Source organism: Poecilia mexicana, unplaced genomic scaffold, assembly GCF_051168715.1.
Source record: "Poecilia mexicana isolate PSO_F unplaced genomic scaffold, ASM5116871v1 scaffold_16, whole genome shotgun sequence".
In the NCBI taxonomy this organism is placed as follows: Eukaryota; Metazoa; Chordata; class Actinopteri; order Cyprinodontiformes; family Poeciliidae; genus Poecilia; species Poecilia mexicana.
Genome location: NW_028263385.1, coordinates 22009178 through 22027499, shown reverse-complemented (window position 1 = coordinate 22027499; position 18322 = coordinate 22009178). Strand labels below are relative to the sequence as shown.

At 37.4% G+C, this 18322-nt stretch overlaps 1 protein-coding gene across 1 annotated transcript; it reads right to left on the bottom strand.

Moving 5' to 3' along the window:
• Window positions 1-1567: 1567 nt before the first annotated feature.
• On the bottom strand, window positions 1568-6116 carry nrsn1 (neurensin 1). Its single transcript, XM_088014178.1, has 4 exons — window positions 5692-6116; window positions 5403-5495; window positions 5170-5288; window positions 1568-4019 (listed from the first exon to the last, which is right to left on the bottom strand). The coding sequence occupies exons 1-4, from the start codon at window positions 5788-5790 to the stop codon at window positions 3641-3643; spliced, it is 690 nt and encodes a 229-aa protein (XP_087870304.1). The 5' UTR covers window positions 5791-6116; the 3' UTR covers window positions 1568-3640.
• Window positions 6117-18322: the final 12206 nt, after the last annotated feature.

Sequence of the window (18322 nt, the reverse complement as noted above, 5' to 3'; positions counted from 1 at the left end):
CTCTCAAAAAGTCGTTGAGTTGGGGTCTCAAAACTAAGATTCAGTTACTCACAGTTACCACAAGCTAAATAATAATAACAGAAAAAAATATATATTAAAGAAATACAACTTTTTGTGTGGTTGTGCAAATTTGTATTTCTTTTTTTTTTTTTTTTTATTTAAAAAAAGGAAAATAAACTTGAATAAAGTTAAGTTTGTTTTCTTTTGTGTGTTATCTATAATTGGAATTCAATCAAGTACCTGATTAGTTAACACTTCTTCTAATAATTGCTTACAATAAGGTCAAAAGTATTTTCATTATTATACCCCGTTGTCAGTAAGCTATTTAATGTCTGTACAAAACTGAAGCTAAAATGAAGAGTGTAGAAGGATTGCAGCAGGAACAAATGGCAACTGTATTCTGACTATACAACATCTTAGAAAAACATCCACATGTCCTCAACATGACCTGAACAGACAGTTACTTTATCACCAACTAGGTGTGAGTCAGAGATCTTGGCATTTGAGTAAAAACTACTCCACTGCATATTTCATTCACCATTTTCTTTCACAGTTTCACCCCAAAGGGAAGTTATATTAAGCCACAAATAAAATTCTCCAACTCGGGGGGGGGGGGGGAATGCACTAATGTAAAGAATGATCTAATAGGATTTCTTTCATAGCCTCACCACACTCTTGTTCCTACAGCTGTTCAAATTGAGATTTATGCAGTCACTGTGTCTGTGAGTCACCGTCCCATGGGACAAGAGGAGATCGTGTGTGTAAAAATGAGGGTGAGAAAGAAATGGGCAGCAAAGGGGAAAAGACACACAACATAAAGCAAAGGAGGTGGAGGCGTGAGAGGGTGTGAGTCATAAGACCCTGCTGGTGGAAGGTGATGATGCACAAGTTGCTATTTCTGGAGTCGCCATCAATTCAGTATTATCGCTTCCCCTGGCCACTTGCTGTTATTGTATGTGTGTGTGTGGGTGTGTGTGTGTGCGTGTGTGTGCGTGTGTGTGGCCGTGTTAATAGGGCTCTGTAAAGCACTCTGCCTGATTGATTATAATTCTGCAGGATATAATGAAAGCTATGAGAAACACCCTTGAAATGTAGGTTTGTTTTGAGAGGTAACATGTCTTTAAATAATTTTTGTTTGTTTAATGGAATATATTTAAAATAAGTAAACAGTGTAATTGCAAACAAATGCACCTCAATTTGGAAAATTTAATTAAATTATATTTATAAACATTCCTTATGTTCCTTATTCCTTATTGATTGGCACCCTGTTTTGGTTTTAAATATGCATTCAGGAAATATTTAACAAATATGACAGAATACACAATCTCTGATTCAAATCCACCATTTTTTTAAATTGCTGTAACTTTAAAATGTTCTGAAGAACTAAATTTTAAGTTTGCATGAGCTGAGAGACATGGAAAGTATCACAAATGCACATTTGATATGTATCAATCTGAGTTTAATGAATTTATATCACTTTAAAAAAAAACTAAACTACTGAAACAAACAACCTTTTTGTTGATATTCTTGTTTAGCGAGATGCACAAAGCGAAACATCAAATCACACTTTTTATGAGCTGCGAAAATGTGATTTTTATTGTGTCCTTTGAAAAAGAAGCATACTGTAGATACAGCGATACATCTTTTTTTAATCCAAAAGATGACCCTCTTATTACTGGCTGGGATGAGGGACTCTTACATCTATATAGATGTATAAGAACAGAGCAAATCAGGTAGAAGAAAATAATTCAGAATACAATAAAATAATAATAATAATAAAAAACAACACAAATTGTGGTTTTGAATACAACAGTACAGCAGTTCATAATCAGCACAATCACTGATCAGTTACTAAGGTTTAGACCATACTGGACGGTTCATAGCACATTTTGTTTTTACCAGCTCTGATTCTGCTCTGTGGTTCAGTAAGCCTCATGAACATATATTTTATCATTAACATGTATGAGTTGAACCAAATAGTTTAAAATTAATTTTGCTGCACTTTGTAGAAAGAGTGCAGGTTGTATAAATGATAACAAGAGGTCAATTTACATGGATATATGTGACCAACAAAGCAGTTTATCAGTTGATGCTGATAATACCCTGAAGTGCTGCTGCATTCATTTTACAGCCTGATAGTGTAAATGAGCTTGATATGATGTTCTGTTCTAGCATTGTTCTGATGAGCTGCAGTGCAAACAATCCGCCCTATTAGTCATTTCCTCTGTAATTCAGTAGATCAAATCAAAACAGTAACAGCAACAATAGCAGAAACGACTTAAAAAGGGGGAGGATCGCAATTTGGGAATATATTTACGTTAACACAAGATTGTAAGCAGGAAAAAAAAAAAAGTTAATTTGCACTATCTGTGCTTGTAAAATCCAGTTAGGTCTGAAGGACTAACCTGAATGATGTAATAAAAACAAAAACACACTCATAACATTAACTCTCATACAAAGCAAATAGATTCAAATCTGTTCTGATTATATAATCTATTACTTTTCTTGCATCGCACATGATCAGGTTCAGCTGGAAAGTGACAGCATAATTACAATTTTTGGAAGTGACAATGTTACTGGACATCTATGAATCACAGCCGCTCTTCCATCATTGCTGTCAAATGTGATGCTGTTGCTCATCAGGAAGATTAGCGCGTCCCTGTCAGCTATCCGCCGGTTATGTAACCTGCTTGTTGTGTTTGTCTCACTGCAAAGTAGATAGATGCAAAATGGTGTAAAAGGAGCTATGAATTTCATGGATACATGTTTTTATAGGCTTAAATTTCAAATAGTAAGAAAGAAAGGGAAGTTAATGGGGAGGGAGGGACCAACAGTTCATAATTTTAAGAAATGACACTGGGAGCTGTTTTTTTTTTTTTTTTGTCAAACCACTTTGTTCAGTGCGTTTTCTTTTTGTGTGATATAGATTGTTTCTGTGCATCCAAGCTCAGTCTATTGATCCCGTCTGAAGGTTTAGGTTAGAGGAGTAACAAGCCAGAAGAAAATGTCAGTGTCCTGCTTGTGAATTCTATTACATTGTGCCTTTTTGCCAAAAAATAAAATATTTGCACTTTTTCTCTGGCGGTCTAAAATACTACATCTCTGGCTTGTTGACAAATAGCACCAAAAAAGTAGCACTCGTGATCTAAAGTAGCGTCACACTAATGGCCATGTTAAAAATCAATTTGAGCTTTTTCAAGTTGAGCGTTGGAACAACTGAGCTGCTCCGTTCAGCTCCTCTTTCTCATTAACATCCTCTGTCACTTCCAAAGATGTTTATCGCCGTCAAAAACAATGCTATGTTCTTCTTGACTGGATGCTGCTTTTTAATTTCCTCCTCAGATGCTTTTCCTGCATGGCGTTGTCACCGCTCAGTGAATTTTTATCGCTATGGTTCGAATGACGACATCAGACGGTTAACAGTTGTGTTAACTGTGCAAAATGAAGCTATCCAAAATGACAACCAAAAAGAAAAGACCCAGCAGCCACTTAAGCTGGCCTTTTTGTTTTTCTTTTTTTTTTCTTTTTTTAAAGATAAACTGCTCATTAAGATGAACACTCACGTGTGCCCTCATTTATACACATTCTACACACAGTTCAATCCTATTTCACTTTGTGTCTTTCTTTATTGGGGCGCCGATCAGGTCTCTGCTTTCGTGGCCACGGGTTGTATGTTCTGAACTTTGGAGAGCGTTACAGGCACCTTTCCCTCCCCAGGAGTTGGTGCTCGCATTATTGATGAACCTGTGACACAAACAGTTGCTTTATTCATATTCAATGACTTGAAAAATGTCATATTCATCAATCCTTTCATCGCATGAGCCAGCTTACCAACTGTTGCGTGGAGATCTGCTAAACGCTCCTTAAACTTGTGCTGCAGGTACAGTTCGTCTTTGGAGTAGCTCTTGGCAAAGGCAGACAGCAGAAGACCCACAGCCATGGAGGTGCCGCCCACACAGAACAGCACCGCACCAGTCAGTTTGCAGACGTCCAGTGCACGGTTGAAACTGACAGCGTAGCTGTTCCAAAACAAGTTTTTTACGGTCAGTTATCGAGTATAATCTGTCCATTTTTGCACACTGCAACAACAAATGCGAGATGCAAAAACCAAACCAGATTAGAGATCAGTTTAGGCGGGTAAATAGCTTAGTTAAGTTTGTATCCTGCTTTCTTGGTATCTTACACTGTGAGATACCATGGTCCACAAAACTGGACCATGTGATGGTCCTATCTGCAATATTTTAGATCCAAGTTGAATGCAAAGTCAATCAAGTCCCAACCCAGATTTTATTTGTAGCACACGCTCAGGTGGGACTAAACTAACAGAGCAGCAGAGCCCTGAGCTGTGCAGTGTCCTGCTACGATACTTCTCATTAAGATTTATGACGATAAAAAGCAAAGCACTCATTTAATGAAACACGAGAACAGCCCTTTCTGTAAGTGATGTCCATGCATGATTGATTAGATCTGCAAAGGAAGCATGTCATAGAACAACTTAACAAGGCATATAAAACAGAGATGAAGCAAATCAATGTTAGCATCTCCGTAAACTCTCCCTATGCAAACATTGCCAACAGACCCAGATCCACATTTACTGGAGGGTTTTTTTGTAGCTGCATGTGTAAAGTCAGATAGTCCTTTAGAAATAAATGATAAAGTTGTGTTTGAGGGAACTTGTACAAATATTAAAGAAGCTTGATAAAGCATGTCCCAGAAACTCAAAGAGTGTGAAAAAAACTAATGATCACTTAAAAAGAAAAACCCTCTGTAATCATACCGGATCATTGAACTGTTGAGATTTACACATTTACTATAAGAGTAGATATATCAGAACAATGACATAGATCCAAATTGAATGAAAAGTCAAATATGAATTTGTAAAAAAAAAAAAAAAAAAAAAAAATCACTCAAAAATTAAAATAAATGGCAAAAAAAAAGAAAATATGTTAAAAGAAAACATGTAAACCGTTGTGGATGCAGATTGTCATTTCTTTTGCCAACTTCATTCAATGAATTTTGCCATTATTGGTCATTTTGGGTCTTTGACCTTTGAAAGATCAGCTTTGGTCCTCTGAGCATGAATGTTAACGAAACCCTGACCTGTTTAGTTGGTATTAACTAATAAAACTGCTTTCTTCTCTGTGATATATCTTGGTACTGGTTGTATACCTGTCAACAAAGAGGAGATCATCTTCACCAAATGCTTCAGTCATAGTTGGTGTTGCGTAACCCACCAAAACAACAATAAGGCCTGTAACCAGGATCAGCGTTCCAAACGTGAGACAGACCTGCAAGGCGGGAGAGAAGTCAGTTAACGAAATTGTTACTTTCTTGTTTTATCCAAGAAACATTACATGAGACAAGCTATGGATTTCGTTGCACGAGTCAAACGTTCATCTCACCTTCCAGAGTAAAGAGCTCCACCTGCTTGGCGATCTCTGAATCTGAAAATCTTCATCACGTTCCCAGATAGAACCTGTGCACTCCTCATAGAACTGAAAGGAAGCAGAGTTTATTAGTTTCTTCTTTGCTGTTAAAGAACAGAAACTGAAGCCCACATCACATTCGGATGACTCTAGCTCTGATGCAGATTTTATGTTCAAAATAATTTTTTTGGATACTGGGCTAGGATTTCCATGAAAATAGTTTTTTCTATCTGCTTATTATTATTCTTTTTTTCTATTCAGTTACCTGGTGGAGGTAGGAGCGGACTCCGTACTGTTGGCTGTTTCCGCCGGATTGAGCCTGTTCGCTGTATTCCGACCCACAGATCTCTGAGCACGAAGTCATCCTTCACACCCGTCTGCAGAATGCACACGGACAGACATGGCATGAAGCCTTACAGCCATACTTCCAATACAATCCCCTTCTCCCACACACACAACTCAATCTGAAGACAGATCGGATAGGGTTCTGTCATGCAAGTGCACACACACGGGCATAAATGCCACCAAGTTATGTAACACACTGGAGGCATCTGATACAACGTGCCCCAGTCCACTGAGATCAGCGAAGCATCCTCCTTGTGTGACTTCGTGAAACAAACTAGGGCGTCTTTGCCTTCATGTCCAGTAGCACTTCAACTATCTCAAAAAAAAAGTAACATCTAAATCCTTTATACCTGCTTTAAAAACATTGATTCTGTGTTTAGTTATTTGTATTCATACACAATACTTCTTACTCATCCTCTCATGCAGCAGAAACAAAACATGAACAGCACTGGATACTTTAGAGCATTCATAAAACTGATGGAGCAGTCAAGCAATGTGAGGCAGTGATCGATAAATAAACTGAAATTTCTTATTTCCTCCTGTTCAGAAGATTCATCAAGTGTCTATTTAACTCATCAACATGCTACTGACGGAGTGTTTTTCTTCAACAGGGATTTGTGGGACATACTTTGATGGCCATCGTCTTATAATCTCTTCGTTTATGTTGCTTGGCGGATTCAAATCTGTCACTGTCACAATGAAAAGAAAATAATTAATTGTAGGGCTTTAAGGTGTAAATTTAAATTGATTTTATTTTAAGGTGTCCTAAACCCCCAGTCAATGTTTTCCACCATGTTATTGTTTCCAACATGGAAATGTTAGTGAAACGTCAGATATACTTTAAAAAACTCATCACATACAAATACACATAAAAGCATATAGGACATTTTTTTTAATGTCAGTGATGATCACATTTAACTAAAATAAAACCAAAATCAATTTAAATGTGTTACAGTCTTTAGACAGAAATTCTGAAGCCTGAAACTGGGCCATCAAAAGCATCTTTGGTATAGACATTATTTTTTCTGATTATTGTAAGAACTCTCTGGTGTGTGTGTGTATATATATATATATATATATATATATATATATATATATATATATATATATATATATATATATATATATATATATATATATATATATATATATATCACGGATGGTGGAAGTTAAGATTGAATTCTAAATGTTGAATATCTCATGTCCATAAACTAACAACGTACATGTGTACATTTCATCATAAATTAGTTGTGATGGAAGACCATAACCATATGAAGACCACATGTTAACTATAATAATGTTTAACCCATATGCTGTTTATCCTCATGGACATCTGCACCTACAGCATGAAAATAAAAATGGAGGGATGGAACTAGGTAAATTAGGTGTGAAGGATCAGAGATTTCAAAGCTACACTTCAAATGAAAATGTGAGATTGGAAACATTATCAAGGGAATTATTTATTTATTTGTATTGTTTCGTACTTTGACACGTTTCTTCCTGTAGAAGTTGAGGTACAAAGCGTACTAAAACCCACAGATGCAACAAAAAAAAGGGAAGAAAGAAGAAAACTGTTCCTTCAGACCAATGAAGGAATAAGTGCTAAAACACACCGAAAAATCGTAAACAATAATATGACAACTCCGTAAAGACGCCTGTTCCGACCAGCTGCGGCATCCTTGCCTCCAACAAGCTGTGTGTACCACATAACCTGGAGCTGTCTGTGGTGCTGAACGCCATTATCATCAAGCTACCCTCAGCGCAGCAGGGAAACATACAGACGTAATGTGTGACGCCAGACTGAAAACAGACCCCAGCTATTCGTCCCCCAATGAGACGCAAACAGACACACAGCACGTTTTTTTTTTTTTTTTCAATTCAACTCACAAAACGTGAACTTTGCATCAAAGTAAGTCCCATCGTATCTGAAGTACCCGGGAACCGTATTTTTTTTAAGCAATTAATTAGAGCCGAAATCTTTTTTTTTTTTTCTAATCGAAGTTTTAGTTCGTTTGATTACAGACCAAAACACTCGCAACCCTTCGAGGATAAATAGCACAAATCAACACAAAGTTTGAAACAGCACTTGCTCTGCAATTTTGTACAACACTCAGCTCACCGCGGACGCCACCTTTGATTCCGATTTCAAAAAGCCAGTTATCCAACTCTACGTTTACACTCCTATGAAGATAAAACCAGACCATAAAAGAAAAGAAAAGAAAAAAAAAAACAACAATAAATTTACCTTTCATTACCAGCTCGGAGAGTGATCGCTCGCTGCTGTTTCCTCAGCCGGGTCCCATCACTCTACAGTTACCCCCCTTCTTTCCCTCCCTTACTTACCGTCGATGATTCAGATTTTCACGTTGTCTACTGCGCAGGCGTGACCTCCATGACAACATATGATTCATCAGTGAGTATAAATAACCAGGCGGGAGGGTTGTGAGGAAAAGAAGAGAGTTTTATGAATGGATGGATAGATAGATCTGTCTATATATATTTATCTTACGCATATTCATCGTCTCCAAAGGTATGAGCTGAAAAGTCAGAAACTACCGTAATGACTCAATAGGCACAATAAACAATCCTCCACAGAAAACCGTTTCATGATTCATTTATTTGGGCTGACATTTCAAAGGGAAATTAGTTCATTTCAACCTTGAAGGTTTTTGAATCTTTCTGTGGATAGATATCTTGACAGACAGAAAAAAAAAATGATACAAACATTCTGTAAAACATACAAACAGTGTGGAAATTGCAAATAGTATTGAGAGACGGGCTGGACAATGGTGCTGTTAGCACTGTTGCCTTGCAGCAAGAAGGTCCTGGGTTCGAATCCGGGCCTAGATGTACTAGGTGACCTGTCCAGGGTGTCCACTGTGCTTCAGTAGGGTAAGGGGCCAGGGAGGTGTGGCAGGAAGCAATGACAGAAACTGGGCGAGATTGATTTTTATAGAGCAGATGTTTTACTTTTGTATTGCTTAGCCTACATCTTTTAAGCTGCTTCACATTTTCCTTTAATTATATTATTTCCATGCCCCCCTGGCCGTTTAACATATTCAGTGGGTTATGCTGGTGGCCAGAGAGACAGCTCTAATTCAATTCAAAAGGAGAGGCCGTTGACTGCTCGTTCCTACGAGTCTGTTGCCTGTTTGTGCTGAGAGAGGGTTCGTTTTTTTTTTTCTTTTTAATTCTTTTTCGGTACCACTAGACTGGTAAGAAATTACCTCTTTACTACGCTTTTCTTTGTGAGGGTCTAGCTCACGGGTGTCAAAGTCCAGTTTGTAATTTTTAGATGTGCAACAGGTACAACACACTGGAATTAAATGGCTTAATTGCCTCCTCATTGTGTAGATCAGTTCTCCAGAGCCTTGCTAATGACCTAATTATTCTATTTAGGTGTGGTGCAGCAGAGGCACATCTAAAAGTTGACAGCTGTGGTCTCTAGACCAACATTGGTTTTTGAGAAACAATTTCTTTCTGGAGACTCTGTTGAAGTTTTAAACTTTACCCAATCACTAACGTTTGCCCGTGATGTATGTAATGCACCAGTTTGATGCTATGAAGCTTACCGGAAATTTTCCGTGCCGTAAACAACCATCCTCCACCCTATGAGAGAAGTGTTGAGGAGAAAGAGACGGGCTGCCCTTGTTCATTTAAATTGGAAGCGTGGCCAACACGGACTGGATGACTTTGTTCACTTCACCGCTGACATTGCAGATGCAAATCTAAAACAGCGCAGGAAATCAACGTCACTGTTCAAAACTTCTTCTCTTCTACTGGAAGAATCCACTTCAAACAGAAAAAGCCCAGATGGAACAATGAAAATTGCGCAGGAAGGCAACAGTCAGACTAGGATTTCACTAAAACTGCTTGCAGTGCCTGATCCAATGACAAGGTAACTTCTATATTTGCTAAGTACAGAAGCTTGATGTCGTACATTGTGGTGTTGCAAAGTAAATGCCGTCTCATAGGCCTACATAACAGATTCACACGTTTTTGATGCAATCCCATTGAGCGCTATATTCAATGCAAACACAAACAGGTTCAGGCCCTGCTGCTCAAATAAAAGCCTCATGGTGACAGTGGTACTGGTGTTCCAGAGGTTTGGGGGACAGAACAAGGCATTTAATAGACACAGTAAACACAGTCAACTGAATTGTACTGACAGTAGTTTGAAATAAAGATACAACTTTTGCAAACTCTTTATCTTCAGAAGAAGACATTGGAAGCAATGTATGTTTTTCACATTGTATCACAATCTTTAATACAATGCACTGAAGTCATATGTTGTACAACAATTGCAACTCAAAATAAGAACAGTTTAAATAAACTATTCTGTCTGTCATTGTGAGTAAAATCAAATAAATGCACACACTGTGATCTTTTCAAAATATCAGACAGAATAAGTTGATAATTTAACACAATATACTGAAAAACAGGAAATGTTCTATTGACAAACTTAGAAATATTTCCCAATATACAAAATAAAACAATAATTCAAATCAATTTTACTTTTATCATGTTGTCTCTATGGTGAGAAGTGAATGACCACTGTTGCACTGTTGAAAGGTGCCTACTATTGTTTAGCTTTACGTAGGATGGGCTGAAGCCACACTTCATGAACACACATAATAAAAGTGGTTAAGCTGTGAGAAAATACATTCACAAAGGTTTACATTAAATAAATAAACATTTGCATCACAAGCTTGTTTAAAACCGATGCACACAATGAACTCACAACGGATGCATGTCATTCTCCTTATTTGAACATTTTCATTGTATTCAAAACCTAAACATCTGCTGTCTAAAACCACGTAATGTGGACAACATGTTTACTGATGAAAGTATTATTTGCTACCACCACTACACATGTCCTCACATTGTTACATCTCTCCAGATCAATGCTCTTTCCTTTGCAGAAAAGGTTCTGCTATCACTCTCCTTCAGTGTCTCACTCTGTGAACAAGCTGAGCCACTCCATGCACAGAGAGGCGGTTTCTATGGCGACGCGAAAAAGGTCACCTTCAGGAAGTTCTCTGTGAACGTGTGCAGAATGCCATTTGGATAATCTGGCTTCCTGTAATGACTGATAGCATACCACAGCTCATTAGAGAGGAAGACTGTGATAAGGTGGGGAGGTTGGAAAGGATATTAGTCACCGTGCAATGAAACAATAAAAAATTGTGATAATAGCATACCATACTTATTTCACTGTGCGTATTTCTTTGCTCCAAATCTGTTTGGCTGAAACAAAAATATTAATCCTACACACTCCAAAACTGCACCATTGTCCATTTTTAATGTTATCTGGTAGTGGTTACCATATTACAAAGAATATATTACAAAAGAAGCAACTGCATCTGCATCTGAAGTTTTTAATTCAGATATTTCTCCTGGACAGAAAATAACCAGGCCTAGCTCACAAATAGGGCAATTATAGCTGGTTGCATGGCAGGACATTGTGACCTGCAACAAGAGGAGCATACAACTATAACAACTGATTACCACATTTATTCTCCTCATGAAAACCCCACCACCACCATTTTCACAATATCAGGGGACAAGCAAATAGAAATGTTTAAGTGATGATTAGAATAAAGAACAATATATCATCACTTGATGGCTTAAAGTGCACAGGGAAGCATTTTGCCATTATGTTAGAGGGGAAATTCCTCAGTATATTAAACTAAAAAAAATTTATTTTTTAGTTTAATATAATTATGTACACAATGACAAAACTTGTGACATTGGTTTACATATACTGTGCTACAAAGAAGTGCTTGGGCCTCTTTTTCTGTTTCTTTTTTGTCACAATTAGAGTAACTCCAAAGCAGAGATTCAAAAATTTTATTCCCCCCCCACCTCCTGTTTAGGGACAACAATAGCCATCCACATACTTCTCTGGCCTGGGGGGCTGATACTCCTGTGCTCTGCTGTCAACGTCCTTTCATGTCTGGGGTATGCCACACATGGACTGCTGCAGCGTCCAGGACCCAAGGCTACCTGTCCCCTGTTGATCCTGGGGTTGAGTGCTGAGAGGTTACCACTCTTTTCCCCATTTTTAACAACTTCACAATTCCAGGTGACAAACTGGCACACACACACCGGCACTCACAATCTTATATCAATAATCCAAAAGGTTGAAGTACATCCAAACAGAGGTTCATATCTATTAATGCAACTTGTCTTCTTGGCTGTCAGATGCAATCTTCTTTATGTAAGTAAATCAAGCAACTATGATGTCAGCCTTTTTCTTTCTTTCTTTTCTTTTTTTCTTTTTTTTGTAGAACAAAGCTGTCCTGGACAAAATGTCACATCAGACTTTGTGTTTGCTACAAATAACTGTAAGAAAAAAAAAATACAATCAAATGGAAGGAAATACTGCACAATGTTTGTGCAATGTTTTAATGCAAGATGAAAGAAAGACGGAAGGAATCTGCTGTTCACATTCTTAGCTAGATTTTAACCGATCTGCATTGTTGTAAAACTTGACCAAACTAAATATTGACCAAATTCTGTATTTGAGCTTCTAAAACAATTCTCAGTTCATGATTAGGTCAATACCACAATCAATCAATCGATCAATCAATCAATCATTGTAAAGAACGTTGCATGAAATCAAATGTTACACTCTCAAAAGAGGTTACAGTATGTATGCACTATGAATGATAAGTTAACACGATAAAAGAAAAAAAAGAACAGAAAAATAAATTATTCAGAGTATAGAGAGGAAAAAACTTAATCATGTAGATTAGTGAGGAAACAGAAAATAAATATAAGACTTTATAAAGACAAAGTAAAAAAACCCCAGCTAAAACATACGTATAAAATATAAAAGTACAAAGTGAAAAATGTATGCAATAAATCTAAAATGAATTAAATAGTTAAAATAAGATTTGGAGACATTAAAATTAATAGACCTTTTTTCTAATCACAAAACTTGATTTGACTTTACACCATAACTCATAGTGTGTGCTACTCTAATGAAGGAGAACATCCATTAGGATCTTAAAGACAACTTAAAGATAGCCAAACTATTTGTAATTCACAGAGGTGCAATTAGATAAGTTTCACCTTCATACCACAAACTTCAAAAAAGAAGTGTATAACAAACCATTAACAACCTTGTCTAAACTTTAATAAACACACACACACATACACGCACGCACGCACACCCACACACACACACACACACAAAACCAAAACATTTATTGTTTGGTGAATATAAAGTTCTCTCATTAATCATGTAGAAAGCTGACATAACACTTGACCTGCTATGACTAAACCATTGTGTGAGCTTTCCTTAGTAATAACTCTGTGCTTGCAATACTGACCTCTACTGGACATAATGGGATCTACATGGCGATTAAATGCATTGAATTTGTTCAGCACCAGCCCAAATATTCTACTTCTATTGTAATTTAAAATACATTTGTCTGACATATGTACTTTTGGAGAATTGATTCAACATATTTTGTGCAACTACAATTTTCTATTTTGAAACTCAAACACATTTTTACCATTACAAGTACTATTTTAGTTCATTATTTGACACTCTTATCATGCCAATTCAATATATATATATATATATATATATATATATATATATATATATATATATATATATATATATATATATATATATATATATATATATATATATATAAACTAACCATGCATGGAGGTATCCACCCCAAATCCAGCACACTGAGACTGTACATGAGCTGTAAGGAAGGAGGCAGAGGACTAGTGAGTGTGAGAGCCACTGTCCAGGATGAAACATACAAGATCCATAAATACATCAAGGACAAAGCCTCAACGGACGATGTGCTCAGCGAATGTCTCAGACAATGGGGAACAGAGGATGAAGTGCTGGAGGAACCATCATGGGAGGACAAGCCCCTACATGGGATGTAGCACCGACAAATAACTGAAGTGGCTGATATCAGGAAATCCTACCAATGGCTGGAAAAAGCTGGACTCAAGGACAGCACAGAGGCCCTCATCCTGGCCACCCAGGAACAGGCCCTAAACACCAGAGCAATAGAGGCTCAGATCTACCACACCAGACAAGACCCAAGGTGTAGGTTGTGCAAGGAGGCCTCTGAGACAGTCCAGGACATAACAGCAGGGTGCAAGATGCTGGCAGGGAAAGCGTACATGGAACGACATAACCAAGTGGCGGGCATAGTGTACAGGAACATATGTGCAGAATACGGACTGGAAGCCCTGAGATCAAAGTAGGGAACACCCCCAAAGGTGGTGGAGAATGACCGAGCTAAGATCCTGTGGGACTTCCAGATCCAGACAGACAAGATGGTAATGGCGAACCAACCGGACATTGTGGTGGTGGATAAAGAACAGAGGAAAGCCGTTGTGGTGGATGTAGCAATACCAAGTGACCACAACATCAGGAAAAAGGAGCATGAGAAACTGGAGAAATACCAGGGCCTCAGAGAGGAACTGGAGAAGGCCTGGAAGGTGAAGACCACAGTGGTGCCTGTGGTCATCGGGGCCCTCGGGGCAGTCACCCCCAAACTGGAGCAGTGGCTCAAACAGATCCCAGGAACAACATCAGACATCTCAGTCCAGAAATGTGCAGTTCTAGGCACAGCCAAGATACTGGAGGAACCCTCAAGCTCCCAGGCCTCTGGTAGAGGACCCGAGCTCAGAGGATGAAAGAGACCACCCACGGAGGGTGAGAGGGGAATTTTTTTAAATAAAATTATTATTATTATTATTATTATTATTATTATTATTATTATTATTATTATTATTATTATTATTATTATTAAACACAGTGTGCAAAGAGTACAGTAAAATAACTTGACTCTTTCAAAAAGTCTATCTGAAACGAAATCCATAATACAATTTCCTTCCAAGATTTTTCAAACTGATATCAGTTTATTGTGACATTTCTCAAATGCCAAAGAAGGTTTGACAAATTATGTACCTTTAAGCAGGCACAAAGTGTGCCACCCTCCCCATCATGGTTACATTTTATGAAGGATTAGAGGAAGGAACATCAGATCTATCCATCTCACGAATCATACCTTTAGCATTGTTGATCATTTGTCATCCTATTGATTTCTCAGTCATTCTGTCAAACTAGAGTTGGGACTTTTCCACTTGGACTTACACCATTCCTTATTTCATTACTCACTGGCTGGAAGGATTGTAAATGTAGCTTGACCGATATATTTTGTGGTGTGAAACAAAGCTGTCACATGAGACGGCACATACACTGAGCAGAGACAACATTTTAAAACATCTTGAAGAAGTGCTACTCGGAAAGAAATGGTAAAATATATTTTATTTATTTTCACATGTATTCTAGTAACATATTTGCTAAAAATTAATTTGTTCAAAGACATTGAAATTGCATTCAATTTCAATGTTAAATCTTCTCTCCATTAAATTTAACTTTACGAAACCACAACATTAACCAAAGCGTCATAACAGTACCAGATCTTCAGGAGACAGAATAATTTAAAGGGACTATATGACTGTGTTTCATCTGCATTGTTGGGTACAGTGTCCATCATCTTCCTCTTCACAGTACTCCAGATTCTTTATAGGGTCTGGGTCAAGTGAGTTCCCTAGCAGGTCGGGATCAGCCATGTCATTAAACCAGGTATTGGTTGTTTCGGCAGTCTTGGCAGATGCCAAGTTTTACCGAAAATTTGAAACACCTCCACAAACTTTTTCAGCAAATGAAAGTGTGGTATGATATACAGTTCTCTGGTAGACAGCAAGGCTGACTTTGTACTAAACAGTGAACCAAAAGCAGCAGGAGCCATGACTCCACAAAACATCAATGCCTGTCAAAGCCTTACGTGTGATGTCAAGCGTCTTGGATTTTGTGTCTCTTCCTGTGAGATTTTGTCTACATGCTGCATGGCTTGGTTTTGAGGGAAATCCGGCCAAAACAAGAGCTGTCTGCATTGTCAGCATAAAGTCGAGCTTGTTCACATTTCGGCTTGGATTCTACCAAGGATTTATCTTGTCACCAGTCCTGGTTGCAATGTTCATGGAAAAGACTTCAAGGCATAGCTGAAGGAAGGAGAACGTCTGAACTTTAGGGTCCCTTCTTTGCTTTTAGCAGATCATGTGGTTCTGTTGCCTTCTTTAGACCATGACCTACAGTGTGAACTGCAGTGGTTTGTAGATCAGAATGAAATTCAGATCTTATATGTTTAAAAGTCCATGATTCTCAAAACTGAACCTGCTTCCTCTGTGTTGGGGATTGGTCTCAGTCTTCAATTATCTAGGATTTTCTGCCACATATTTGTGGTTCCGCTCACACACTTTAGCCTCTTGCATAATTATCAAAGTTTCTTTCTTTGTTTTGGAAAAGCATAATTTCTCCTTACTGAGTTTTAAAAAAGTGAAAGTCTATTAAAAATGTTAAAATTCCGTATCATCAGATTTTAAAGCGAGCGTCACATATGTGCAGTGTAGTTGTGGACACATATTTATGAATCCACAGCTACTCGTATATTTACTTTGCACTGCATCCAGTAGTTACGCTGAAAGGTCATTATTCATCATTCTATGGGGATTGATTTTAGTTGCTGTAATAGTTTCTGTTTATGCTCTGCGGGCAAGACATCACGTATAGCAGGTTCAGTTATTAATCATAGGCGATCACACCCCACAGACTTTCTTTCACTCCGATTCAAAAGGCCTTTCTCAAAGATTGTGACTAAAGCTCATGTGACTTTGGGATTAGACATATTTCCAGAGGGATATCAAGCCGTTTTGAAAACACAGCTAAATATAACAACAGATGTTTAAACTGTGCTGCATTGTTTCTGTTTCCTATGCTGTAGTCAAAGCCTTTGAAGTCGTTTTGGCTCGAGATTGTTCATGTAAATCAAGAGATACATTCACATGTAAACTAGGTGTCTTCTTATGTAATATTGTTTTACATTGAATACATCCTAAAACCCAGTTAAAATATTATTATTTTTTTTTTCATAGGGATCTTTATTTTTCAATTAAAAATATTAACAAAGACAATTCGGAACACTTCATCATGGTAAATTACCTTTACTTATATTGCCCTTTATCTAGGCCAGAGATTCCCCCATTCACACACACACACACACGCACACGCACGCACATCCACACACACAGGGATTCACATGTTGCTGATGGTAAACTACATTGTAGCCTCACCTGCCCTGGGGCAGACTGACAGAAGTGAGGTAGCCTTACAATTAGCACCACTGGGGCCTTTGACCATCATCGGAGCCAAAATGTCACAGAAGCAGTTGATAATATCTTCACCAAATTTTACAATTTAACATTTTTACTCACTTCCAATATAATCTAGTAAAGCATATTTTAACGTTCAATTACTCCTCATGTTTCAGATAGATATTTTCACATTATATGTATAACTGCATGATATGACGCCTTTACACTCAGAATGCATCATTGAGTTTCTTCTCTTGATCTTACAGTTGCTACTGAAATTATTCAGGTTCATCTGCAAATAAAGTTCATTGACAAAATTCAAAATTATTCAGTTGGCTACAACAAACAATTACATAAAACTGAAAAACACAACTACCGTAATATTAGAAGTATTTTATACAAAAGTTCCAATGTATATATTTATATAGACATTTTCAAAATTTCTACTAATATCTCCAATTAACCAAAATATAATTTTTCATTTAATCACAATTCTGGGGAAATAAAAGACCATGATAAGTTATTTGAAAAAGTTTTCAACAAGCAATGTAACATTTATTTTACACAATTCAGCTACAAAAACAAACAAATCTGTGAGGCAGAACATGGAAAAAAATTAAGAAGGCAACGAAATACCTGGGTACAAATGTGTGGACATCATTAAATGAATACACCTTTGTTTTAGTTACAATATTCAGTTTACTTACACTTCTTGGTGTGTCAGTGTTTGTCAAATCCAGCCTCCAAAGTTTCTCGAAATCTATGAGATTTTGAGGACATCTTTTGTCCACAGGCCTCTTCAGGTGAGACCACAAAATTTGAGACGTATTTTTGAACTCTAACAAGGGACACCATGGAAAGGATGCCAGTCTATCACAGGGCAACACAGAGAAACGGGGACAAACAACCATGCACGCACACACTCACACGTAAGGACAAGTTGGAGAGATCTATTAAACTAACAGTAGTGTTTTAGGAGTGTAGGAGGAAGCCACACTTTCAAAATTTGTAAGTAACTCGAAACGTAGCTGGGGAAACACTTTGCTGGTTTCGTTGTGGCCAATCTCATGTATGTGAAGACTATTCCAATATCTTGATAGATACCTTGGTGCAGTGAGATAATTTGGATCCTTTGTAACCATTTTTTTCCCAACTGTGGCTTTAAAAAAATGGGTCTAACAAGGAAATGCCACAAAAATCCAACTTGGAGAGCTGAGCTTTACAAAGAATTTTATACAAAATAACCCTTTCAGATTTGTCTGTTTTTTACTTTAAATGTACACGATATATGACACATAAAAAATGTATATTTTTTATTATATCACAAAAACCTGTCACTGCACAGT

Coding starts and splice junctions, on each gene's coding strand:
- nrsn1 (XM_088014178.1), bottom strand. CDS start 5,790: ATGACTTCGTGCTCAGAGATCTGTGGGTCGGAATACAGCGAACAGGCT. Junction 5,496..5,691: donor TCCGCTCCTACCTCCACCAG/GTAACTGAATAG, acceptor GCTTCCTTTCAG/TTCTATGAGGAGTGCACAGG. Junction 4,020..5,169: donor GATCTCCTCTTTGTTGACAG/GTATACAACCAG, acceptor GTTTTGGAACAG/CTACGCTGTCAGTTTCAACC.